Source organism: Mustela nigripes, chromosome 13 (genome assembly GCF_022355385.1).
Source record: "Mustela nigripes isolate SB6536 chromosome 13, MUSNIG.SB6536, whole genome shotgun sequence".
Lineage (NCBI taxonomy): Eukaryota > Metazoa > Chordata > Mammalia > Carnivora > Mustelidae > Mustela > Mustela nigripes.
In genome coordinates, this window is record NC_081569.1 from 31,534,326 (window position 1) to 31,561,632 (window position 27,307).

A 27,307-nucleotide genomic window follows, 5' to 3' on the forward strand; every position below is an offset into this window, starting at 1 on the left:
CGGGTATTCTCCGTCTTGCATCCAAAGTCTAAGCAATGTCTTAATGCTTGCAGTAAGTATGTACCCCAGTTCGAGGAGTTTTGTTTTGGGGGAGGGGGCTTGGGCGGCATTTACTAAGAGATTATCAACCACGGAGGAAAGAGCCCACACCCGAGGCTGGACCTCGGATGCCTCCAGCTTGCTCTGAAAGTACAGATTTTTTCCAGTCATAAATACATCAGATTCTTGGGGTCTTGTGATCCCTCTCTAGCAGAACCAGTCGGACTACCCGATTCCAGCCCCCTCCGCCCCACGGCGCTTCCCATTAAAACCACCAGCGGTTTGCGTCCTCCCATTTTCCCGCTCCTCAAGCTCCCCGAGCCCGGGACGTCCTCTACCTCCCAGCTCGTTCGCCATTCAGGCTGGGACAATGCTTCTTCGCGCTCGCACGGCCGGGTGCGCCTCTCGGCCCGGGGGCCCGGAGGAGCACGGAGCGGGTCGTCCGGGGTCGCGGCCGAGGAGCCGGCCGGTCACGTGGCACGCCGGTAGTCACGCGGGCGCCGCTCAGCTGACCGGGGGCTCACGTGGCCCCGCCGGCCGGGAGCGGGGAGACCGGCGGGCCATGGCGGGCTCGGGGCTCTGGTTTTCGCTGCTGCTGGCGGCAGTGCTCGCCGGCCGGGCCGCGGCCCTGTGGCCCTGGCCCCAGTACATCCAGACCTCCGAGTCCCACTACGCCATCTTCCCGCACAACTTCCAGTTCCAGTACCACGTCAGCTCGGCTGCGCAACCGGGCTGCTCGGTCCTCGACGAGGCCTTCCAACGCTACCGCGACATCCTCTTCAGCTCCCACTCTTGGCAACCTCCTGAACCCACAAGTGAGTCGGACCTGCCCCACCTCGTTCCTGGCTCCGAGAGAGCCTGCCCGGGGGCACCTCCCCAAACTTCCTGAGACGCCCTTCTTTTGGCTTCTGCCCTACCCTGTCGTCTAGTCTCAACCCTCTGGTCTCCACCTCCTCCTGCGCCTTTTCTCCAGCTGCCATCTCTGATTCCCCCCGTCTAGCCCCCAGCTCCATTCTTTGCTTCACTGAGCTGACTTCTGGAGCCAGGATTTCTCCGGAATCCTGCCCCCCCCACCCCGCCCCCGGGCTCTGTTTCACTGAGAATGCCTACTACAGGACTGCAGTTCAATAAGGATATCAAATTGCTGAAAATACTGTGCCAGGAGACATCGAAGGTGATCCCTCTGACCGTGTTCAAGTGTCTGAGGGTCCTAGAATGAGGCCAGAGATTGGCAAGATAAGACATTAGCGATGACTTGACCTGTGCAAAATTACATGAAAGTGCCTGACACATGGCATGTCCAGTAAATGTGAGAGAAATCGGAGAAGATTTTGAGCAGCCACGTAAGGTGGGGTCGTGGATATAACTGGCCAAGACTGAAAGAGTATTCCAGGGAGGAAGAAAGGCTTTTGAGCAGAGCCACCGTGGTTGAGCTCAAAGTGCTTTGAGGGGGTATGTGATGAGGATGGGGCCTGGGGAGTGGGAAGGAATGAGGTTGGGCAGAAGTGTGGGATTGAAGTAAAATCAGGAGTGCTTTGAATATTGGTTTCATCTAAAACAGCAGGGGTGAGCAGTTTTCTTTTCTTTTTTATTTTTTTAAAGGTTTTATTTATTTATTTGACAGAGAGAGAGAGAATGACAAGTAGGTAGAGAGGCAGGCAGAGAGGGTGGGGGAGCAGGCTCCCTGCTGAGCAGAGAGCCTGATGCAGGGCTTGATCCCAGGACCCTGAGATCAGGATCTGAGCCAAAGGCAGAGGCTTAACCCACTGAGCCACCTAGGTGCCCCGGTGAGCAGTTTTCTTTAAGGCAGTTGCTGAAAATTGTGTTTGAGGATTATTTCATAGCAAATTGGTAGGAAAGATCGAGCAACACAAAGGAATAAAGTTCTACTTTCTGGGCTTAAAATTGAGAGGTTTTTTCCCACACTATTTTGGAATCTGGTTCCCTGCATATGATGTATAGGTTGTTGAGGGGGAAGCCGTATTTATGACTGGTCATATGGTAATATCATCTCGTGCTGTGTTTCAGGTGTGATTAAGTTACTTTCACAAATGTTCTCATTTGATTTATAGAATTAAAGGCATTTCAGGGGCACCTGAGTGGCTCAGTGGATTAAAGCCTCTACCTTTGGCTCAGGTCATGATCCCAGGGTCCTGGGATTCAGCCCCGAATCGGGCTCTTTGCTCAGCGTCCCCCCCGTCACCCCCGCCTACTTGTGATCTCTGTGTGTCAAATAAATAAACTCTTTTTTTTAAAATGCATTTCATTAAACAGATGGTACTTAGAGCATGATAGATAATTTAGGGAAAGAAAAAGTCTCAGCATCAGGGTAGTTCTTTTTTTTTTTTTTTATTTATTTATTTATTTATTTATTTAATTTTGTATTTTTTATAAACATATATTTTTATCCCCAGGGGTACAGGTCTGTGAATCACCAGGTTTACACACTTCACAGCACTCACCAAATCACATACCCTCCCCAATGTCCATAATCCCCCCCCCTTCTCCCAAACCCCCTCCCCCCGGCAACCCTCAGTTTGTTTTGTGAGATTAAGAGTCACTTATGGTTTGTCTCCCTCCCAATCCCATCTTGTTTCATTTATTCTTCTACCCATCAGGGTAGTTCTTAACTGGCAAGATCCATTAGGCCAGGGAGGATAAAAGGCCTGCTATTGTGTGTCACAGATCACATATTTCTATGAATCCTTTATGACAAGCAATGCCTTAGACAAGATTGGCACTCAGAATGTGTTTATTTTGGTACAGAAAAGTTAGGGCCTGGCTTGTGCAGAAAGGAAAAAAAGATCTGTCATCTAATTGGTATGTGCCTATTCCAGTGCTGGGTATTCTGGAGGTTACAAAAAAACAGCACGCTCAAAAGTAGATGTAGGGTACCTAGATGCAGTTGGTTAAGTGTCTGACTCTTGGTTTTGGCTCAGGTAATGATCTCAGGATCCCAAGATCGAGCCCCACATTGGTCTCCACCTTCAGCGGCAAGTCTGCGTGAGATTCTCTTTCCCTCTCCATGCCCCTCCCGTTTATGCTCTATCTCTCTTTCTCTCTCTAAAATGAATAAATAGGGGTGCCTGGGTGGCTCAGTGGGTTGGGGCCTCTGCCTTCGGCTCGGGTCATGATCTCAGGTCCTGGGATTGAGCCCCGAATTGGGCTCTCTGCTTGGCGGGCAGCCTGCTTCCTCCTCTCTCTTTGCCTGCCTCTCTGCCTGCTTGCGATCTCTCTCTCTGTCGAATAAATAAATAAAATCTTTTAAATAAATAAATAAATCTTAAAAAAAAAAGTAGGCTCAAGGTTGAAGTCCAGTTGAAGAAGTATGAAGCAAAAGGACACAACGTGTTATAAGATGCTTAAAAGATAATTAGAATGTTTGTTACTATGGTATAAATTAGGATAAGTCCTACAAATCTAAATTGTCATTACCTCCATTGCTATAGGTCTAGAGTGTAATGAAGAAAATAGAAATGGGGATGATATATGACAATGGTGTCCTAGTAAATTACCTAATGAAAGATTGAGAGACAGATAAAAAACCAAATAAGATGTTGATTTCAATTTGTTACCTTACTGCGAATCAGTTTCCTATATTTGAAGGTTCTTAACCCATTAAGAGAGATAATGAAAACTGGTTTGGATCAACATTACCAAAGACACAGAAGTAAGTTCCTTCTCTATCGTTCTTCCTATGTAGCCTTCCCTTTGGAACATTCATCTCCTGGAAGGCTTCCAGATGACTTGAGCTGTAATCCTCTTCCTGCAAAAACAAGGATGAATCCCTGGAGGGAAAAGCAATGTTAGCACATCCCAAACCAGACTGTATTTCTCTATGGGGCTGATTTTAGTAAAGAAAACAACATATGCAATTTAAATCTTAGCTTTGAACAGCTTTCCATCTCCTCCTTCCACATAACTTCTTTGTAGGTTCTGGGCCAATGTTTTTCTTAATATAGCACAACTTCTGGTTTTGATCTGAACCTGGGATTCAGTGGAATCCATAATTCCCTGAAAAACAAACCTTTTACTGAGGTGTGATTTGATTCTGAATTCACCTTCAAGGATTAGCTGTAGTCCACAATTGCTGAATGGTCTATGAAGGTGTTTAGTATTTGCTACCTGTCTTTGTCATTGAGAGGTGTTTCTGCCAACTGGAGGGTGTGTGTTGCATGTTGCATGTTGTTAAACCTGTTAAATGGAATTAGTTTAAGCTCTGGATACCTGAGTGAACCTAATTCTCTGTTTTGATTATTGAGCCACTTCTTGTTTATGAATCAAAGATCTGATCACTTGGGATAGCACCTCTCTAATGTTGCCCCAGATACTTTTCTGGGTGCCTGATGGAGTTGATAAAGCCCTAGTTTTTCAGGTAAAATGGGTAAATCTGATTTTGCATTTGATTGAATTCTTTGCCTTTCTGAAACTAGTTGATTGAAGCCACAGTGGTTTTTAAAAGCCATAATAGTTTTTATTAAAGTTCACGTCCGTGGGGCGCCTGGGTGACGCAGAGGGTTAAGCCTCTGCCTTCGGCTCGGGTCCTGATCCCAGGGTCTTGGGATCGAGGCACACATCGGGCTCTCTGCTCTGCAGGGAGCCTGCTTCCTCCTCTCTCTCTGCCTGCCTCTCTGCCTACTTGTGATCTCTGTCTGTCAAATAAATAAATAAAATCTTAAAAAAAAAAAAAAAAGTTCACGTCCAGTTGTGATAGTCACATGTCCCTATGAGTTGCTTAGGATGCCACTATCCCTGAATAGAATAACTCCTTTTATTTTAGAATGGAAGGAAGATTATTGTATGAGTATCTGGCTCCTTCTGTAGCCATCATCAGTATTTGATTTGCTCATTCTCAGACATGAAACAAATGACTGATAAGTGGCACAGTTGATTACACTCTAAATCTCCTAAAATACCTCCTTTGACCATTCCTTCTATTACAATGCCTGGAACATAAGAGATACTTAATTATTTGTTGGATATATTAACTTAAAAGGTCTACTTTGTATAAAAGAAAGTCTCATGATTTTTGTCTATTTCTAAGAGCATCAAAAAGATGACTTGCAGGTTTCATTTAGAAATGATTGCCTTTCAGGCTTCAAATTTGGAATGTTTGTGAATTCCAGAGAAAGGAGGATCACTCTGTGCTGTGGTCCCAGCTCAAACTACTCTTATCTCATTACAAAATTGGAGATGCCTTGGGAGTGAATCTAGGGAATGTAGGAGGGAAACAGACAAGGTTGGGCAGCTGGCAGAGGAGATGGAGCAATCCTGATTAGTGCTGCACTCTAATTGCATAGTGGCTCTGTCCCCTTAACCTTTTCCATGACAAGGACAGGTTATTCCTGTGAAGACTTTATTGCCACTGAATTTATTGCTTGAAAGCAAAAAGGAAGAAAACCGCTGAGGAAGAATGTTTTGTAGTAGAATTACTTTTTTTGGTGAAAGGGGTGTATGGGGAATGGAGGGATACATAAGGAGGAGAAATATATGAATTTGGAAGGAGATGGGTTGCATGATAGTTGAATAATTGGGCTCCATTTTGAATCCCAAGGCCTGAACTAGCTTGGCTTCTAATCCTCAACCAGCCTCTTTGCCCACAACCTTATTTTCTCTTTATCGTTAATACTTTCCCAGTAGCCCGGGATAGTACAGAGCCCAAGCAGCTCAACTTGGTCAGGATGTATGTAAGTATCCCGGGCCTGATTTATGAAAAACTCAAGTCTTACTTTCTAGAGCTGTTGTCACTCCCCCTGCCTTGGATATTCTGCTTGAAAACCTAAACAGTAGAGGGCTCTGGGTCTAGAACAAGATTTATTTAGGAGTCAGCCAGAGAATGTTTATTAATCACTTGTTTAACTATGTGCCCTCAGGCTAATTTCCAAGTAGCTGCTGCTTTATTTTTTTAATCTGTCTCCATTTCAAGCATTTCTGAAGATAACAGGGAGATAGGGATGACTGTCTTTACAATCTTTGAAGAAAGGAAGAAATAGGTGATTTTAAATTAAAGCAATAAAAATGAAGTCTGAGCCACAGAGCTGCCCTTCCTCCCGTCTCCTTCTGTCTCACTTCCTCATTTCCAAACAGAAGAGCCAAGCAAGGCATTGCAGGTTTTTTGCCAGTTGGTACTTGGTTTTTGTTTTTTAGTAGCACATGTGAGCTATTTTTTCTTACAGCTACAAGGTTTTTTGCTGGGGCACACTGTCAATTTCTTAGCCTCTTTGAGGCTTAAACCGAAATCCTTTTCCTGTGGATTACATTTACTGCCCAGCCAATACTACTTTCAGAAATTAAAGAGGTTACTTTAATATTTCTGCATCTTCCTAAATTTCCTCTGCTGTCACTGGAAATAATTGATAAGGAGAGAAACAATGTGCATCAACAACAGGGTCAGCCAGTTGGATTAGGAGTTGTCGCCCACCTTTGTGGAGCCATTGGCAAGGAGGACAGTTGAAGAGAGGAGGTTGGATCTGTAGAGGTGATAAAGTTTTAAGTGTGAAGGGTTTTCTGTGATCTTCCTCAAGGTTTATAGATCTATAATGCATCGTAATAGAGAAATGGATTTGCTTTTCTTCTCAAGTCCTGACTATAATGAATAAGACCCATTACTGTGTCACCTTCTCTCTTTCATTTCCTTTGCTTGTTTTAAGCTTTTGTTATTGCTTAAGCTTCCTTAGTGTTGCACTCGGCCCTGATCTCTAGCCGGTAGTGGTGTGCTGTTAATGTCCGCTTCTTGAAGGTGATTGGGCTTGGGTAAGGGGGAGAGCTCTTTCCTGTGGAAATGTATGCTCAGATGCAGGAAGTTTGGTTGCTTATCATCTTGGGTGCCAGGAGCCTCCCCTTCTTTTGCAAACCTTTGGGAGCAAGAAAGATGGCTTACCAGGTACACTGTGTCTTAGTGTAAAAGTTTAACTTTTGTCTTATTTGATCTTGTCCTGGTAGTAACTAGTACTAAGATCCCACATTAGTGGCTTTGGTCTTTAGTCTAGGTCCACAGCCCTAGTCGGAGGCAAATTTAGAGTTCTAAGCTCATGTCCCTTTTATATGTTGGAGTCTCAGCCTATTTGCCATACAGGGTGTCATCACATAGTAGTAGAGCCTTCAGGCTCCTATGTGCAGCTCATGAAAAGCCTTCAGAGAAGCTGTTCCAATGGTGTGGTTATCCCACAAGGCACCCCAACTCTGGGCTCCTCCAGCCAAGTGGCAAAACTGACTTCTTAAGAGAAAGGAAGTAGAAGGTGGAAGAAAACTAGCATTTATTGAGTGTCTGGCACTTGCTGTATATTATGCCCTTTAGTCTTTGTTTTTAAAGATTTTATTCATTTATTTGACAGACAGCTTACAAGCAGGAAGCGAGGCAGGCGGCGGTAAGGGGGAAGCAGGCTCCCTGCTTAGCAGAGAGCCCAGCTATGGGGCTCGATCCCAGGACCCTGAGATCATGACCTGAACCGAAGGCAGAGGTTTAACCCACTGAGCCACCCAGGCGTCCCTGTGCCCTTTAATCTTTATAATAGCTCTATGAGGTTGGTGTTATCCCCATCCTTCAGAACTGAGACTCACAAAGGCTGCATAACATGTGCAGGGTTTCACAGCTAGTAGTTGTGGAGTAGAAATTCCAGTCAGATCTGTTTGTCTACAAAGATTTAGCTCTTTTCAACATGCAACCTTAGGGCAATCTACTACTCTTAAATATTTTCATCAAGCATTATACCAATTGATGTTTTGGAAAACTCCTGGCCTTTGGTAGGAGTAAGCCCTGATCACACTTGAGTGTTAATTGCCACAGTTAGTACCTTGTAGCATCTAACTGCTTGATCATTAGCACTCAAGAATGTTTTGATTCTGGCCCCTCATTATCAAATTCCAGTAGTGTTTCTGGCCAACTTCCTTCTTTCCGTCCATCCTCAGTACAAGTAGTATCTATTAGGCAACTATAATTTATCAGTAGCACTTCTCCAAGAATATTAATTGAACTGTCCTTGTCCTTCAGAGGTGGGAATACAGACATACAATAAAGTATCAGTACAGTGATTGTTACTGATAAGTGTTGGTGTGAAGCAGAGGGCACGTTCTGAGAAGGCTTCCATAAAGAGCTGTCCAGTCATATTTCAAAGTAGGAGTTGGTGGAGATGCAGACAGTAATCCATATGGAAAGAACTGCATGTGGGAAAAGCCTTCAGGAAAGAAGCCTTCATGTCATGTATTTAAGAAACTCAGTGCCACTGTGGTTGAAGCACACAGATGTAGGGTGGTTCAGCAGGTTAGCTATATAGTACAGAAGCTTGCGAGAATGAGCTGGAACACCTCCAGGGGACGAGAAGGTCCAAAAGGTGACCATGGGAGGGTGTTAAGGTGTTGTTGGATAACTGCTAAGCTAGAATGTGGGTTAGTTCTTCCTCTTGGGTGTTGAAATCACCTAGGATCAAAGCCAACCTTAGAATGGAGAGGAAGACTGGGGACCAGGATCCAAAGTCTTGAGTAATAAAGACATGACCAGGATATTGTAGAGTGTTGGTGATAAGGCGAGGCTCGAGATTATACAATTAAATGTCATTAGCCACAGAAAAGAGGTGTTTGTTTGTTTGTTTTCACTTGATGGTAGAGGCTAGATATCCTAGAAGCAGCTGAAAAGGAGCTGTCTCTCAGAGCAAGTCATAGGGAAAATAATGTTCCTGGCGAGAGTCAGTTCTCAGTTGAGGAGGAAGTAGAAGAGACTGAGGATGTTGGTAGTTCAATAACAGGATTCCAGAGGCTTGTGGGGGTGGGTGATGTGTAGTCCAGGTGGCTTGGTGGAGTAGGAGAAACAACATTTATAGGAATGGGAGTGTGGGTCCAGAACAGAAATGTGCAGAGGCGTCAGTATACTGGGCAACATGACAAAAGATGATAGCAGTGTGACATGGTAGGTCCTCCTGACTATAAGATTGCCATGAAAATGAGCAAGCTTCATATACATGGGAGAATTTAATATATGGTAAAGGAAACATTTCTAATCAAAAGTGCAAAGTTGCTTAGTCAGTAAATATGTAGGGATGACTGGTTCTCCATTTGGGAGAAAATAGAATTAAATCTATGTCTCATATCAAACACAAAAGTAAATTCTAGGTGGTTTAAAGATCTAAAGATAAAGGCCATGCCATAAAACTATTAGAAGTATATATAAGGAACTGTTTATATGGTCCCAGAGGCATAGGAGGTCTTTCTAAGCAAGCAGATAGAAGAAACCATGAAGGAAAAGATGAACAAATCTGACTACATAAAAGTCAAAGCATGAGAACCATAAGGTTAAAAAAAATAAGGACAAAATGGGGGAATTATTTGCGGTCTTAAAATTGACAGGCTAGGGGCACCTGGGTAGCTCATTTGGTTAAGCATCTGCCTTTGACTCAGGTCCTGATCCCAGGGTCCTGGAATCGAGCCCTGCATCAGGCTTCCTGCTTCAATGGAGAGCCTGCTTCTCCCTCTCCCTCTGCCTGCCACTCTGCCTACTTGTGCTCTCTCTCTGTCAAATTAAAAACAAAAACAAAAACCAGTCAAAATCTAAAAAGAGCTCTGTAAATCAGTAAAAAAAAAAATCTTTAAAAAGGTGCAAAGAGTATGGCCAGTAAAGGGGTGCCTGGGTGGCTCAGTCGGTTAAGTGCCCGATTCTTGATTTTGGCTCAGATCATGATCTCATGGTCATGAGATTGAGCCCTGAGTTGGGCTCTATGCTGGGAGTTAAGCCTGCTTAAGATTTTCGTTCTCTGTGCTCCTCCTTACCCTGCTGGCTCCCTCTGTCTTTCAAAAACAAAATACATATGTGTGTGGGTGTGTCTGTGTGTGTATACACACACATATACGGCCAGTAAATGTGAAGTGATTTTCAAATTCAGTTATTACATTTAAAGTACGGATCAAAACAATGGTATATTTTTTTTATCAAGCTAGCACAGATGAAAAAGAATTGAGACAGTCTAGTTTTGGAAGGATGTGGAGGAATGGGCTCATGTGTGTTGGTTCAGATATAAATCAGTTTTGTACTTTTGTTCAAATATAACAATGTGGAAGAGTAATTTAGCAGTGTCAAAACCAAAATTTTCCTGTCTTTGTCCTAGCATTTCTACCTCTAGGGTTTTTCCTACAGAAATCTCTCAACCAATGCATATATATATATATATATATACCACACACACACACACACATATATAAAATGGTGACTAGAGCATTGCTTATAATATCAAAAACTTAGAAGCATTCTACAATGTCCACAAAGAGGAGAGAAACTAGGACTTTCCACTTTTTAAAGTATATTTCAAAAATGGAATTCTATTTAGGATTTATAAATAAAGATGTAGATCTATATATAGACATTAAAAGATCTGCAAATCATTTGGTAAGTGGGGAAAAAGTTGCAAACTATTACATATTAGGATCTCATTTTTGCTTTAAATCTCATTTTGCTTTAAAAACAAATCTGTGTATTTAGAAAAAAAAATTGAAAGACTGTGCAAAATGTTAACTTATCTTTTGGGGATCCAGAATCACTGGGAGGTGCTCTCTCATGGTGGGAAGAAAGGAAGAGAACAGATTAAGTTTCAAAAGTAGGGGGAAATGAGAAAACTTTTAACTTTAGCATTTACAAAGAAAATGGAAAGGAGAACATTCAGGATTCATTCATGGGCTGGATAGATTGTATTTCTGAGTGGATATTAGTAGTGTCTAGAGGGTGAAAAGTCTTGGGACTTGTGGGAGGAGGCACTATGGTCCAGACTGAATTCAGCAGCACTGGGGGGGCCTCCAGGCTCGGGGGCAGCTGGGTTCTCAGACTCCTACTTAACAGGGATAAGAAGTTTTGGCAGGAGTGGCCTTGCTTCTTCCCCTAGCCACAACAGTGTACTTTTGCACTGACTGCTTCCCAGGCTTGGAGTATCTTTCCCTATTGGTAGCCTGGCAAACACCCATCTTGGGGTTCAAGGTTCTGCTCAGAGACCCTCTCCAAGGTGAAGCATCCCTTCCTTTCTCCGGGTAGCTATAGTATCCACCCCAGCCCTAATCACACTGCTTTGTAATTATTGTTTGTGTTTGTCTCTCCTACTGGACTATGAGCTCCTCAAGGGCAGGGACTGGACTTGTTTCTGTTTTGAACTGCCCCAGCACCTAGCACAGTTTCAGATGTACAGTAAATGTTAAGTTTATCCTAGCTAGAATGAAGAATGAGTGGTAAATGAATGATGTCTAGGGCTTTCGTTAGACTGAATAAGGGGAGAGAGAGCCTGGATGTGACAGAGATAAAGGTGGGCGGGAGAGGGGAAAAATGTGAGCGTGGAGAATCGACAAGGCCTAGGAGAGTACCGGACACAAAGGGGCAAGGTACACCTGAAAGAGCAGGGAGGTGCCTAGGCTGGGTTGACTTTTCTTGTGTCTACTCCAGAAGCCAAACCAAATGCCACTTTATAACCAAAATGAGGGTTTTCTCCATGTCACTAAAATCCTCTGAATTAAACACATTGATATGATGGAAATATTTTGGTTCAGGGAGGAGCAGTTTGGGTGCAAGGAGAAGCTCTTGTGCACTGAGGTAAAGACATAGTTTCTGGGTCCCCTGATGCAGGAATGAGCGCTCCCTTCCAGGGAGTAGAAACACCCAAATCTTTGGATTAATGGTTCTTCAGAGCAGTGTCTGAAAAGGCACTTTCTGTATGCCTGGGTGTCTTCTTACCATTCCCCATCCTAGTCCCAGGACTTAACAAATACTAGGTTTGGGCGTATAAAAGTTATCTCTCCATTAACTACTTGCCATTTATGCCTAATTATCATGTAGCACAATCATTATGCATACATAGCATTAAATGTGCATTTTTTAATTCTAGCATCATTCATTTTTTCAGCAAACATTTATTGAATGACTACCGTGTGTCAGGCACTGGAAATACAAAGGCCCTGAGATTGGCCCCTGCTGTTGAGGAACTTACAGCCTCGGTGAGGAGATAGACAAATAAACAGCATATATTAAGATAAGTGTTACCAAAAAATGTATGTATACGTTGTTTCATGATCTCGTAGGAAGGTCTCTTAGGAAAGGGTGGGGGAATGATAGAAAAGTCTTATAAAAGGAAGAATCAGAACCGTTTCATAATTAGGTGAGATTTGGAGGCAACGCAAAGTTTGCTTCCCTTGGAGGAAACAATATGTGTAAAGGAAAGTATGGAGAAAACGTGGCATTTTCAGGATTCTGTAAAGAGTTCATTGTGTTACCGTGAGAATTCCTGCTTAGGAGCAGAGAAAAGATCTCATATTAAAAGATCACAGAGAATGGTAGATTGAAATGGGATGTATATGGAGGCAGAGAGAACTGGGAGATTTTTTAGTCATTCAGGTGAGAAATTACGAGAGGATGATTTAAGGCATTGACTCATTGGGGGTGGGAAGGTGGTCAAGATTTTGAGATAACAAGGATTTTGTTATAACTGGACTTATTTGGGTCTTTCTTTTTTAGTGTTGTAATCTCAGTGCTTAACACGGGGCTTGACACATAGTGGACCATTGGTAAATATTATGGGTACATGAATTTTTAATCTACTCAGATGAGAGAAGAAAGAGGTTTCTGGTCTGGATAAATCAATAGATGGTACAGATCAAACAGAAGATCAGCCAGGAAGAGGAATGAAGAGTTAGTTGAACTTAGTATTTAAGATTTGAAGGGCTTTTAAGCTACCTGAGTGTTGTCCTATGAGCCTAGAATCCCAGAGGAAGAGTTGGCATGGAAAGGTAGATTTGAGAATCATCAATCAACTGTGGGGTAGATGACATCGTCCAAGGAGAGTATAAAGGAAGAGAAAAAAAGAAGCCTGAAATCTTCGGAGAACACTAGCATGTAGGGGCTGGTGAAGGAAGGGGAGAATGAGGAAGCATATTCAAGGAGCTTGAAGGAAAACCAAGGGAGAGCCATGTTCCCTAAGCTAAGGGAGTTTAGGGATATCTGATGCTGCCAAGAGGTCCCCTAAGAAGTGAGTGGCCACCAGAATATTACCTCTGGGACAGCAGAGAATTTTGTCTGTTTTGATCACTGCTGTGTCTCCAGCACTTAGAACAGCCTGGCACATAGTAAGCACTCAGTAAATAACTGTTGAATGAATGAATGAAGAATGAAGTGAAAAGGGTCCCTTGAGTTTAATTATAGAACCTCAGGACCTTGGTGAAGGCATCTGCAGATGAGTGGAGGAAAAAGAAGTCATGTTGTAGTGGACTAAGGAGTAGATAGGATGTCAGAAGTGGCTACCAGGAGAGGGCTGAGGTTGGCCAACTCCATGAGCACTTGTGTGCCAGGCACTGACTAAGCCCTTTACGTGTACTGACTCAATCTTCCCAGCAGTCCAGTAAGGTAGGTACTAATCACAATCCCCATTTTTCAGAAGGAAACCACAGCACAGAAGGAAAATCATTTGTCCAGGGCCCCATAGCGGGAAAGTGTTGGAACTAAGATTTGAATCCGGTTTTGTCTGGCTTTGGAGTGCAACACCTAGCTGCTTAGGCTGCATTTCCTCTGGAGTTTCTTTGGGACCAGAAGGCAAGGAAAAGTCTGTTGGAGATGACATGGAGTTGAAACCAGGAAGACTTGCAAATATTTGAATGCTGGTGGGAAAGAATCAGTAGAAAGAAATAATTTGAAGATTTGGGGGGAAATCTGGATCTCTCCTCAGACGAGATCCAGAGGACAGGTGAAAGGAAACCCTTTCCACCAGGATAGGAGGCACAGATAAAGACTAGACATGTGTTGCAGATGTTTCTGTATGGGAGGAGAGGGGAGGTAGAGATGGATGGGAGTGCTCTTCTGATTGTCTGCTGAGAGGAAGGGCGGTGGTGATCGGGTTACAGACTTGAAGAAAGTGGCTCAAACTTGAAGTAACTGGTGCAGAGAAGAAAAGAAAGCAATGGTGGAGACGGAGATGTTCAGGTAGCACCAAGGGCCCGGCCAGGATGAGAGACCATGATATTACAGCAGCCCAGTTCTGCTGTCACATGATTTTCTCTCTTCCCTCCAGTAGGATGCAGTAGCCAGAGTCAGTGCACAGAAGGCAGACATTACTTGATCCACTGGGTACAGCAGCAGAAGAAAAGAACAGGTTGCTGGGAGTACTGGCTAGACTGTGTTTGAGGGGATGGATCAGCACACGTAGGCCAGCAGGAAGGGAAGTGAAAATAGGAGAGAACTGAGAATAGCAGAGTAATGGAAAGGTCACAGCACTGGCATCTGGAGAAAGTACAACAGCAGGACTGTGGTAGAAAAAGAGTTTCAGGTGTTCCATGTCCAGAGCTGGGCTGTCTTGGAGGCTAAATGATGCAGAAAGGAGAGGGGTGCCAAAGGTAACTAATTTTTTTGTTGTAAACACTTTGTACTGTTTGACTTTTTCCCCCCTTCTTAAATTTAGAAGGTGCAGACTTTTCAGTGAACCAGAGGAGAGGAGCAGGGGTATGTGAAAGCACGGGATGAGGGAGCAGTAGAGTCAGGAAGTCATGGCCATGGACTGAGACCTTGGAGCATACTATCTGTGTGTGGAGTCACAGAGTAGAAACTCTGTGGAGGAGTAGCCAGAATGTGGTCCTACCTTGCCATTGTTTGCTGGGGAGAAAATAAGAGCCCCGAGACTCATTCAGTTTAGCAGCAGCAGAACCCAAACCACCCTTTCCTGATTGCCCAAGTCAGTGCTCTGTTTGCCATGGTTCTTTCTGAGCACTTGAGGTTTCAGAGTTTCCTGTTGTGCCAGCTGGGCTCCTTGTGAGTGTGCCCAAGCTTCCCACACATCAGTCCTTCCCAGTGCAGAGCATGTGGTTGCGTGTAGAGGAAGGTGGCCTGTCCCCAGCCTCTTCCTGCTTGCTTCAGGGTAGCAACTTGGACGTGGAAAACCACAGTGACGATACACTATTTACGTCCTTTTAAATGACCCAGTATCCCTCCTGTTTTGCTAGTTCCCACATTGCCACCTCCCCGAGACCGGCCCCCTCATGGCTCGTTTAAATAGCAGCCATGACTCTCTACCTCCTTTATCAGCCCCAACCCAAAATGAGTCATTGAGAACGCTTCCGGGAGACAGGGATTCTTCACCATAAGATTAGAGGGGGGGATGGAGAGATGAGCCCTCACTTAGGGCCATTGTTCTAGGGGAAAAAGTCCTTTTGTTTTTATTTTCATCAGATCTTGTAAGGAGTCTACAGCCCTCCCCACAGAAAAGACTCTGGATTTAGAGGATGGAGTGCAGGTGTGTTTTGGAAAATAAAAATACACTAGCAGCAACAACAGAAGTTAGAGGTTTTTTTATGTTCCAGGCAGTAGTTGCAGGCAGTCACCAGGCTGGCGTTTAGCAGCCTCCAAATGTTATAAGGACAGTGACTGTGGCTGTTGCACAGGGATAGTTGTGATTTTTTCTCAGTTTTGCAGGCTGAGGTCCAGGGAATTCACGCTGAAGCTCAGGACTTTGCTGTCTTTTGGATAGCTGCCTGGCTAGATACACAGATTAGCTCTCCACATTTGATATTGGGGCTCTGTGATATGTGGGATTGGAGTGGGGGCAAGAGATGAGGGCATAGTTTAAGGAGGAATATTCTTTTATAGTTTTCTTTGCTTCTGCCTCTCAGTTAAGTCTTCCTTGGTCTTGGGGGTTTGTAGAGGTGGCCTGTCTGCTTGGGGAGCTTGGGAGAGCCCTACAGATTCTGCTTTGAGGGAAGTCCCTGCCCTGACAGTCCGGTTGTTCTCTGTTGTTGGAGATGGGTTTTCAGGGTATAGAATGGAGTTGTGAGTTGGCCTGGCACAGAGTAGACTCAGATTCTCTTCTCCCTGCAGGATTTAGGAAGGTATTAGTGTGGGATGCAGAGTATTTACAGGGAGGGGAAAGAATATGTTTTGCTCTTGATGATAGAAAAGGGCCCCTTATTGGCTTTCTTCTTGGTGAGCCGGAGAGCTGAGATGCAGCCCTGCAGTAGTGCTTGTGATGTTTGAGCAGGTTTTCTGGAAAAGGCTCAAGGCTTTTGCGCTACTTCTGCCCTAGAGATGGGTAACATTGGGGATCCAGTTTGATTCTGAATTCTCTCTCCCTGCCTTTCTCCAGGCCATCCTATCCCTGACTCTAGTTCCACAGGAAGTCATGGTTGTGGTGCCAGTGTGGGTGCATGTAGTTCCAGAAAAGGATAGAAAGAAGGAGTTCATTGAGGTCAAGCTTGGGGCGGTACAATCAGAACCACACAAAGAGGAACCATTAGGAGGATGGGAAGGGATGGTGCATTAGTATTTTGGCTTTGGTTTTGGCTCTTTGGGCTTTGGGGGGGCATGGTGGGGTGCATCTGAAGAACTATGCTAGATGTTGGCTCATACTGGGTGGCTTTCCACTGTTGGGCAGACGTCTGCCTCAGAGAGAGAACCTGTTTGGGAAGAGGGAAGGAAGCAGGATAGGATGGTGACCATGTACCTTTGCTGGGGCACCAGCTCGGTGATCCCAGGCCTCCTTTGCATAGGAGCTCCTCTGGTCATCTGCTTCATCTGCTTGTATCAGCTCCTGGGCTTTGACAACACTGGAATCCTTTCACTGGGAGCCCTCAAGAACAGTGCTGCTTCAGGCGACAGTCTGCAGTGAGAGGAGAGGTACACACATGGGAATGTAAAACTACTCCCTTCGTCAAAAAAATGAGTTACAAAGACATGTTAAGACTAAACAGCGTGGTTATTCTGACATAATTGACATTCTGGTGTTGTGTAAGCTTCCTGTCAGTATCTTTCCTTTCACCCGGTATTGCAGCTTGCAAGTCAGCAGCTAGTCTGCCCACCACGCTTTGAGTAGAAATGCTGTCAAGCTGCCTCTAATTTAGGAGCAGTTGTCGAGGTAATGGAATCATGCTGACTGTACCACACTAGAAATACAGAGCCCTGGTTACAAAGAGCTGTTGCCAGGTCATTGACACATGGGTCAGGGCAGGTTCTTGGGCAGAGAGGGGAGCACAACCAAAATGAAAGAGTTGAACAGGTGATGAGGCAGTGCCTGTGCCAAGGGTAAATGCCCTCCCCACGCTTGCCTCTTCCCACACAGCGTGCAAACAGAAGGGCCTAGAGCTAGGGACCTTCCTGTAGGATCTTGGTTTTGCCTATTGCTTCTGGTGGCAGGTCAGCCACACTGAGTTTACCCTGTCCTTCCAGGAAAACAGCATGCACCAGAGAAGAATTCATTGACTATCCTTGTGGTCATTCCTGGATGTAACCAGCTTCCTTCTTTGGAGTCGGTGGAGAACTGTAAGTACCACCCTGTTCCCTGTTGTAGAGAGCAAGCACTTGTCTGGAGCTCTAACTCTACTTGGCCTGGCCTAAGTTCCTGATGCTAGGCCTGCAGCCCTCCAGGACTGTGGAGACTCCAGGTCATCAAGGGCTGAGAACCAAAGATGGTGAATTTTTCATATGCATTCTAACCAGTGTCTGAAGGTGGTGTGGAATGTCACAGTGGCTTTTCATGGAGTCCCACAGAACACTTGCCTTCTGCACTGTGTATAATTTTGTTGCCATTTTAGGAGCTTGTACAATCTGGTGATTTTCTTTAAGAAACCCCACTCTGGGGAGAGAAGGAGTTTTGGGTCCTAAGGTTTTTGGACATAATGACTGAAATAAAGTCAGGTCATTAGCCCTATGATGCCTCCCGTCCTCCAGCAGTATCTAGGAACTTCTCAGTCTCCAAAGTGAACGTACAAGTCTTGGCCTCCTCCTCACATTCTTGGATGAGGTACCTGAATGAAGCCTGGAGACAAAGGGAAAGGAGGGTGATTACGAGGCTTTGGGAACACCGTAACCTGGATACACCCTCCAAGCATCCCTGTCTGACGCCTCATACTTTCAGCTAAGGGCTGGTGGGAACTCGTGTTTCAGGAGGGGTGGACTAACCACGGGGCAAGTGGTACTTTTCTTCTCTAGCCTGACCCTCCTTGTGTATTATCTTCTAAGGCCTATAGAGCCTCTGGGAGACCACCCTCCCACTGTGGCCCAAGGCCTAGCTGGCCTGCAGCTACTCTGCTCTGGGGATGTTTCCTCTTTGACCTTACTCTTGTTTTTTAATACAAGGATTTACACAGGACATGGGATCTGTAATCTGAGAGTAGAAGTCCTTAACCAATGGAGTCATTTCTGTCATTTCAGACACCCTGACCATAAATGATGATCATTGTTTCCTCCTCTCTGAGACCGTCTGGGGAGCTCTCCGAGGTAACATAGGGGCTGAAGTGGGAAGGCTGACCTCAGTGGGTTGGGAAGATAAGATTGAGGGTCCAGCACATACTGGAGGCTTTCTTTATGGAGACCGTTTGGAGTGTTTCACCATCTACCTGAAGGGAGTGTTCTCCTTACAGCTCTCTCTAGAAGTTGACAGGTGTCAGCCCATGCGATAGTGGCAGCAGCTGTCCTGGGCAGGTGCTCTGGGCAAGCCATGAAAGACCCTGCAGGCTGATGCCCAGTGTGCCAGCAGGGAACAGGCTGCTTGGGGCTCTGCCACAAACACTGCCCGTGAAGCTCTCATTAAACACATGTAATTGGAAAGTTTCTTCAAAAAGGAAAACTTGATCACAAGGAAAAGATAAATGTCAAAAAAAAAAAAAGAAGTAAATCATATAAGATACGTAGAACCGTAATATTCCAGGAGAAAATTGGGACTTTACTAGCTAACACATGATGGGCCTCTGCTCTTTCTCTTGGTTTACTGAAAAGGTATTTGGTCCTTAGATATAGATGTAGCCAAATACTTCTACTGCTTTTGCAAAGCCCCTGCTGGTGAATGAGGAGGGAAATTCTCACAGAATTTAAACCTTGTTTTGGTTCGTCTTTGTTCCCTTACCCCTTCTCTTCTCCTCTCCTGTGTTTTGGAGAAACTGGGAGCTGACTACCCTCTCTACTGTCTTATACCTTTTGTGCAGGTGCTGTGATTAGGCAGGTTGGGGCAGGGGGAAATCCGGAACTCCAGAATTCTGGGTGTCAGAATCAGAGTTGAAAGAAGCCAAAACAATATAAGAGCAGTCTGCCTTGAAGTAGGTGCCAAGTGACCCCTAAGACCTCAGATTCTTTCATGCTGAATTTTTGGGACTCTGGAAATCCTTCTTCTGGGTTGTCAGAAGAGGGGCTCCAGCTGTCGAGAACATATAACACTCTGCACTCAGCATGCCTGCCTTTGCCAGAATCTAGGAGTTTGTGTCCGGGGGACTGGGGCAGTCCTTCTGGGGCAGCTGCTTCCTGTCTTATCTCAGCTCCCTATAGCTAGTTCCCTTCTCAAGAGGAAAGGTAGATGGTTCTTTGTCTTCTAGGTCCAGCTGTGAACCCAGGCTCCTTAGAAACTTAAGCTTGATTACTTTTTCACAGTTCAGTCTGGGATAATAGAAGGGGCAGAAGATTGAGGACCCCTTTGTCTCGGCTCCTTTAGCTCTTGATCTGTATTAATTTGGAAAGCCTGAACCCATGTGAGCTGGCTTGTTCCTGCATCTGTACTCATAAGCAGACATCTTGGCCTCTCTTAAGACTCTTGTCAGTTCAAGGCTTAGGAAATATGGATAAGAGGTATGTGGATTTTGAGGGTTAGTGTGTTCCTAGGAGAGGCACTAAAGCCCCTTACACTGCCACCTCCCAAAATCAAATGCAGAGTAAAAACAGATACTGGCTTTCTAGTATCCCCTTTGCATCTGTGTTGAGACTCATCAAGCCCATACTATATATCCACTTTTACCATATGCCCAAGCATCCTCCTCTGTCACGTTGGGATCCTTCCAGATGGGTGCATCCTTTTCCCATATTCTTAAGTCTTTACTTTGCCTCTCTACTTCCCCATAGGTCTGGAGACTTTTAGCCAGCTTGTTTGGAGATCTCCTGAGGGCACGGTGAGTGGGAGCCCCCCGAAAGGGTTCCTTTTTATATCTCTGTGGATTTGCTCCAAATGTTGAGTCCTGGAAATAACTTACTTTGTCTTAGAGTCCTGGAGGCTCAAGATGGCCCCAACAAGAATTAGAAGGAGACATGAGTGGAAACCAGTTTGGTAGATTCGGTCTCTTTGGAATCACTGTAATTTAGTTCTCTTGAGTCATTATTTTAATAATGACCTTGAGACCATACTGCTTTAAAGAAAATAAACAGATTAACAGTGAAAATCCAGAATGTGTAGGCTGAGTGGTATGTGGGATGGCTATACCTGGCTAGCATGGGACCGTTACCCTCTGATAGGTGCCTGTTTGCGGTCGCTGAGGTTAATATATGGGGCATTTGGGAGATAGTTGCTATGCAGAACAGTCATAGAGTGACTTTTGAAGGATCAGGGGACTTTTCCTTTTTCCCCTCTATCCCCATGGTGAGTTCCCTTCAAATCCTGATATGTTCAATGTTTGGTCCACACAGTTCTTTATCAACAAAACCGAGATTGAAGACTTTCCCCGCTTCCCTCACCGGGGCTTGTTGTTGGATACGTCTCGCCATTACCTGCCACTGACTAGCATCCTGGACACACTGGTACCCAGGCCTTAAGGCCATCTTTGCCCTTAGTGTTCTGGGGTGATGGGGCAAGGGGCAGACCAGTTGCCATATTCCTAAAGAGTTGCAAAGGAAATGTATGTAACTTTAAGAGTTCCTAGGGAAAATGGAAAAGACCCACTCTAAGACAAAAAATAGAAAAAAAAGGAGTGATTTAAATCTATCCCACTGGCTACCCTGGACCAATGTCCAGGTTATCTCCAGGAATGCAGAAGCTAGTTTGGGGAATTCGCTTCTTTGATCGAGCCAAGCTTATTTTAGTTTAGTTATGGACAAGGGCATAGGAAAGAGATGTTCAGAAGCCATAGCTCAGGATGTTCCTAACTATCTTAAGTTTGATGGGCAATCTTATCCTACAGTTGCTGATCCAACTCACGTGTCCACCTTTTCCCTTGTTCCTCTGGTGGAACCAAAGGAGGAGACACATCCATCAGTCTTGGCTTCTGAGATTTCTGGGTTATGGGGCTACTAAATTCACCAGTCGACTTCACAGTTTGGATAAATTTTAGTCAGACAACCCAGAACAAAAGGCAGGAAGACATACTAGTCTTCAGGACATGGTGGTGCTTTTGGAAAACCACGGTACCACATAGTTGCAGCTGTCCTCTCAGTGTGGCTAAAACTCATCTCAAAAAGAGGAGGTAATGCCTCTGTCCAGTATCTTCGGATATGCTCTGGGAGAATAAGAAATGTGCTAGGTCTTCCCTCTATAGCCAGGCGTTCTCTGAAGGGAAGATTTGATAGACCCTGTAAGCATTTATCAGGAAGCCGGTGCAGATTGAGGCTGTTGGGGTACGTGGAGCAGCCTGCCAGTCTGCCTGCCATCCCAAGTTTGAGGCTGAAACCAGAGAAGCTGTGATGGGTTCACAGTGTGTGCTGTGATCTACAGGACGTCATGGCGTACAATAAATTGAACGTGTTCCACTGGCATCTGGTCGATGACTCTTCTTTCCCATATGACAGCTTCACTTTTCCAGAGATCACCAGAAAGGTATGTCTCGATTTCTCTAAGAACAAATTTGTGGGTCGATGTCTGAGCCTGGCTGTGGCCCTGCCGGCAAGGACACTGGCTCTCATCCTCACAGCCAGTTGGAGGGACACACTGACTTAGGGGAAGGGCACCGGATTTGGAACGGGAGACCCAAGTTTGAGTCCAAACTTTGCCATTAATTTAGTCTGACAGATAATCTCTCCTGGTCTCATTTTGTCTTTGTTTATATTCTGCTACCTGCCTACCTTGTTGTCTCACTGGCATTATGAAAGGAATAGATGTGCTGGCTTACTGGAAACTATGATAAAGATCCTTGGAGATAGTCCCTGATACCAAGAGCTGAGGGTAGATTTCCTGATACGCAGGGAGTCGTGGAGGCATTCTGAGTATCTTCTCTGCTAGTCTTCAGGAAATGACATTGTTAAGGGTGTCTTGTGCCTTTCAGGGGTCCTACAATCCTGCCACCCATATCTACACAGCACAGGATGTGAAGGAGGTGATTGAATATGCACGCCTTCGGGGTATCCGTGTGTTGGCAGAGTTTGACACCCCTGGCCACACTCAGTCCTGGGGACCAGGTAAGAATAAAGTTAGATAGAGTCTGCTGATCTTCCTCATTGGGGCTTCAGGGCTTCGACTCATGGATGCGGTATGACCCAGCCTTGGTCCCTGGAAGAATGTTTTCCATCAACTCCTTCCACTGGGAATTTAGATAGGCAGAACTTACTTTGGACAAAGGAGGCCACTGCTTAGTATTAAGCTACAGGCACATTCTTCTCAGATGGTCTTGCCTTAATGATGTTCTTGCACACTGTGCCCTAGAGTGGAAGAAAGGTCTTGCCATTTGGCTGGATCAGGCAGTCTCTCTCTAAAGGCAGTGTGAGGAGAGCAGCCTTTGGGAACAAAGGTGACCCCCTGCTGGAAGCAGGTGGCAAGGGAAAGGGTATGTGTGTGTTGATAGCTGTCTGGCGATAACCCAGTCCCTGTACCTGATTGTGGATATATTTTTCTTTCTTTGACTATGTCTAAAAGCTCATGATCACCAGCATTTTTGAGTACCAGATGGTCCCCATCTATGTACATGTAATGTTTATGAATATGATTATCTTACTTTGTGCAACTTAATGTCTTTAAGTATATGACTGTGTGGGGGTCTCTGTATTTGTGACACTTGTGTGGGATTGATTCTCTGTTGGCTTAGGTGTCCCTGGATTACTGACTCCTTGCTACTCTGGTTCTCATCCCTCTGGCACCTTTGGACCAGTGAATCCCATTCTCAACAGTACCTATGAATTCATGAGCACATTTTTCTTGGAGGTCAGCTCTGTCTTCCCGGATTTTTATCTTCACCTTGGAGGAGATGAGGTTGATTTCACCTGCTGGTATGATCCCTTTGATCTTCCCATCCCTGCCTGATGAACTGCTCACTCAGAATAGAGGTTAGCTCCCAAGAGGCTACCTATCTTATGTGCTCCTCAGGGGCTAACCTCTGAGAACAATCTGTCTTAGTCCAGATGGCCCAGGTCTTGGGCCTTTCCTCTTTCCACCTACATAGAGGCCCTCCTGGATTTTGGCAAGGCTGTGAATGTGAAACTGTTCCTTTCTCCTGTCATATCCTTGATAGACTTATGGAAGAACCAGGTTTGGGACCAAAATTGTCTTGGGAAAGTCCTGGAAGAAAGAAAAATAATCCCCACCTTTGTAAAAGAGTCTGGTTGAAAAGTCCAGACACAGATGAATTTGAGACTAACATATGAAAGTGTCCAGTCAATGAGGGTCCAAACCCACATATCTGCTTTGCTCAGAAGAGGTTGATGGGCTTCTCTAAGAAGTGCACACTAGAGCTGAATCTGGGGAAACAGGCTTTTCTGAGAAGTGGAGAGGGGGAAACATTTCAGGAAGAAACGTGAGCAAAATGTAAACGTTCTTGGGGGAGGGAGCCACAGCAGGAAACAGCAATACCTATATCCAGCTGAAATAAAGAATACATGAGAGCGGAAGAGCTGAATATGCCTGAGTTGGGCGTTAAACAGGGAAGCCAGAATCCAGTGTGCCAGAGCCTTAGAGCCAAATACAGTAGACCAGACAGGTTCATATATCTTCTTGTTGAGAGTTTAAACTGAAAGCTCTTGGGGTCCAGACTCATGCTTTCTCAGCCTGTGTCAGTGGCCCCATTCACATGGCTTTGTTCCCCCACACCTGCCATATTTGGGGCCTCTGAGATCTGAAGTTGAATGGTTTTTCAAGTGAAAAAAGAAATCATGGGAGGCCAGGTGACTAATCCCTAAGCTTTGGGCTTTGAGGATGTCGAAAGAATTAATCTTCATTTTCTCTTGGGATTCAGGAAGTCCAACCCGGATATCCAGGCCTTTATGAAGAAGCAAGGCTTTGGTAATGACTTCAAGCAGCTGGAGTCCTTCTACATCCAGACGTGAGGAAGGAAAGAGGGTGGGCAAGGTTTCTTGGGGTTACCTCCTATGCAGTCCTCCCTTTCCATACCAGGCCCAGGCCCTGCTTTACTGGGCCCTTGAAGGGGTATTTTGTCCTATCTTTTAAGCTTTGGAGTAGTCAGTTCCCAACTGGGAAAGATACTGCTCGATCACGAATGAGCCCCTAGGCAGCCTCCACCCCCAGAGCATTGGCACCAACAGCCTAGAACCTATTTGAGCTGAGCAGACCCTTTCTTTACTCTCCAGGCTGCTGAACATCGTCTCTGCCTATGGCAAGGGCTATGTGGTGTGGCAGGAGGTGTTTGATAATAATGTAAAGGTGAGCCAGGGGCAGAGAGAGAAGGAGCCACCTGCAGTGCTTCCCTCTGGTCTCTAAGCCCTTCTCTGCCTCTGCACAGACTGGTCCTCCCTGGGTTTGCATTAGGCTTTAATATTCAGAGCACTGGGGGGCCATCTCTCCTTTCCCCTCCAGAAAGGTCACAGAGGTCTAAGCACTGGGAGAGTGTCAGAACATCTGTCTCTCTTCCATCACCACAAGCTATTCAAGAGTTATTTCTGCTGCCTGCTACTCAGGATTCCTGAGACTGGCATGCTGGGTTGATCTTTCTCTCTGACCATAGACTCGGGGTCCTCCAGGTTTGGGAGCAGGGCTACTTTCTCCTTCATCGTTGATCAGTTAGGTCCCAGTCTCTTGCCAAATGCAGGGGCTCTGCAGGAACTTTGTCTCATCCTCAGAAACATCTGGAGATTCTTGGACAGGGAACCTCTTGATGAGTCTCCTGTGCTACTACTTGTCTCCCTTAGCTCACAGCCAGTATTACTGTCTCAGTCCCGACAGGAAGGCTGCAGAAGGACTGGGGGTGGAGGCAGCAGGGAGGACTCCTAGGGCCTACAGGGCCCCCTGCACTGGGTTAGAAACCTAGGGGTTAGGAGTCACAGAGAAATACTTAGCTGCTTGAGAGCACAGTGGGCACATATCCCTTGGCCTGGGTTGTTTGCATAGCATATGGGCCAGAAATCTTCTCAGCCATGTGCTATTAATTTTGTGACAGGTTCGGCCAGATACAGTCATTCAGGTATGGCGAGAAGAGACACCAGTACATTATATGAAGGAGATGGAGCTCATCACCAAAGCTGGCTTCCGCGCCCTGCTCTCTGCCCCCTGGTACCTGAATCACATAACTTATGGCCCGGACTGGAGTGAGATCTACATGGTGGACCCCTTGGAATTTAAAGGTGAAAGCAGGGAGCTCTCCTGGCTGACCAGAGGAGGCTGGGCTGGTGCACAGAGTGGGAGACAGGAGGGTCTGGGCTCGACCTTTCAGGTTAGTTGAGCTATGACCTATCTGAAGAGAGGGCTACTTTAGGAAAGTGTTTGAGGGGCAACCCTAGGGTTACCCCCCACCCCACCAGCAGCCTGTTGTTCCTTGTTTTCCCTTAGGTAGCCCTCAGCAAAAGGCTCTAGTGATTGGCGGAGAGGCCTGTATGTGGGGAGAGTATGTGGACAGCACAAATCTGGCCCCCAGACTCTGGTAAGGGTTTCCTGAGGACATGGGTGGTTGGGCTTGTGGGCACGGGTTCTCCCTGAGAGACTCACTCTTGTCCAGTCACCCGCAGACAAGTCCTTCCTCCCCAGCCTGAGAGAGAAGGAGCTGTAATTTTGAGAACACCTGCTGCTGCTGTCAGTAACAGTTCACGATGTGTTTACAACTTACTCTGGTTCCATATCTTTGGGAGAGGAGGAGAGTGGGACCGTGAGGCCCATCTTAATGAAGATGGAGCTGGTCCCTAGAAGTCGCTAGGAGCCCCCCGGCCAGGTTGTCACTCTGAATAACCTTGGCCCCGAGTCCAGGGTGCCTGAATAAGAAGCAGCAGCCTGTGAGTGTCCGGCTTCTTTGAAGAAAGCCAACCTGCGGCGTGACCCTTCCCACTAGGCCCAGAGGAGGGGCTGTTGCCGAGAGGCTGTGGAGCAATGAGTTGGTGACTAGCCTGGACTTCGCCTTTAAACGTTTGACGCGATTCCGCTGTGAGCTACTAAGGTAAGCAAGTAGGCCGTGTTGGGGCCTTCCCACAGTGGGTGGGCAGATGGGAGACCTACAGGGAAAAGAATAGCTAGTGCTTACAGAGGTTTACTTGGTGGCAGTTACTGCCCTTTATAGGCATTATTTTTTTGAATCTTAACCATAACTCTGGAAGGTAGGCAGTTTTACCTTCCCTTTAGAGATAGGCAGCTGAGGCACAGAGAAGTTAATGTAAAGCCCCAAGTCACTCAAAACCAGAATTTGATCCAAGCCAACTTCAGAGTCTCTGCTCTTAGCCATGGCCATGCCTTTATGGGCTCTGATGACAGCTGTGCTGCTGTTTGGGATGGACCTGTCTCAGTTGGTCATTTCCCTGATGTATTCATTGACTAAGTCTTGAGGACCTGAAGGACTCAGCCTGGTACAGGGCTGAGAGCCAGCCATGGCAAGGTCTAGGCCTCAACTGTGTGTGATTCCCTGGGCAACTTTGAGCTAGTTCTTTACCATTTCTAAGTACATAGCTCATTTGAATAATAGGCCATGCCCGGGGATCCGCTATAGAGATTGGTCACATCCCGGAACTTGGGAGGCTAAACAGGATTTCATGGCCACACCCTGTGCATGAACAGGACAGCACAGTGGTCCCCCACCACCACTGCATTTGTAGCATTTGAGCCATTAAAGTGGGGTTCAGGGAGCCAAGAGCACTAGGCACCCCTTAGGCATCAGCTCTTTTCTAAAGGAACTGCATTACTTGGGACTCAAGTACAAAGACAGGCAGGATAGAAATAGGTGTCCCCACCGCAAATTCCTGGATGTCCGTGTATCAGAATCACCTGTTCAGAATGCAGATTCTTGCCAACATGTGAGCCCAGGCCAAGTAGGAATCTCTGGAAATAAGATCCCTGAGTAATTCTTGTATACAGGGGCAGTTCGAGGTGTGCTGAAATAGGGGAAGGGGAGACTGTTGGTTGTGGTAGAGATGTTGTAGGGCCTTGGACTGACCCCATCTGAGTGGCTCATCACACCCTGTTTCTTCATGTCCTCTTGCAGGCGAGGTGTCCAAGCCCAGCCCCTCAATGTAGGCTACTGTGAACAGGAGTTTGAACAGACCTGAGCAAGCAGCCTGAGGCACTGAGGAGGGTGCTGGCCCTGGGAGAGTGGGAGTGGGGCCAGGCTTCCACTGCATCCCGGCCGGGGGACGGAGCCCCTTGCCCACGTGCCCCTGTGCATGGAGAGAAGGGGGCCAGTGTTGGCACTAGCATCTAATAAAGAGTGATGTGGCATTTTCCATAAT

General features: G+C 46.0%; 1 protein-coding gene across 1 annotated transcript; it reads left to right on the forward strand.

Annotated features, from left to right (window-relative positions):
• Nucleotides 1-551: 551 nt before the first annotated feature.
• On the forward strand, nucleotides 552-27,306 carry HEXA (hexosaminidase subunit alpha). Its single transcript, XM_059371892.1, has 14 exons — nucleotides 552-854; nucleotides 17,201-17,293; nucleotides 18,185-18,250; nucleotides 19,859-19,905; nucleotides 20,417-20,527; nucleotides 21,438-21,539; nucleotides 21,985-22,117; nucleotides 22,741-22,921; nucleotides 23,884-23,970; nucleotides 24,236-24,308; nucleotides 25,042-25,225; nucleotides 25,431-25,521; nucleotides 25,924-26,028; nucleotides 27,064-27,306. Exons 1-14 carry the CDS (start codon nucleotides 602-604, stop codon nucleotides 27,125-27,127), a joined length of 1,590 nt encoding a protein of 529 aa, XP_059227875.1. The 5' UTR covers nucleotides 552-601; the 3' UTR covers nucleotides 27,128-27,306.
• Nucleotide 27,307: the final 1 nt, after the last annotated feature.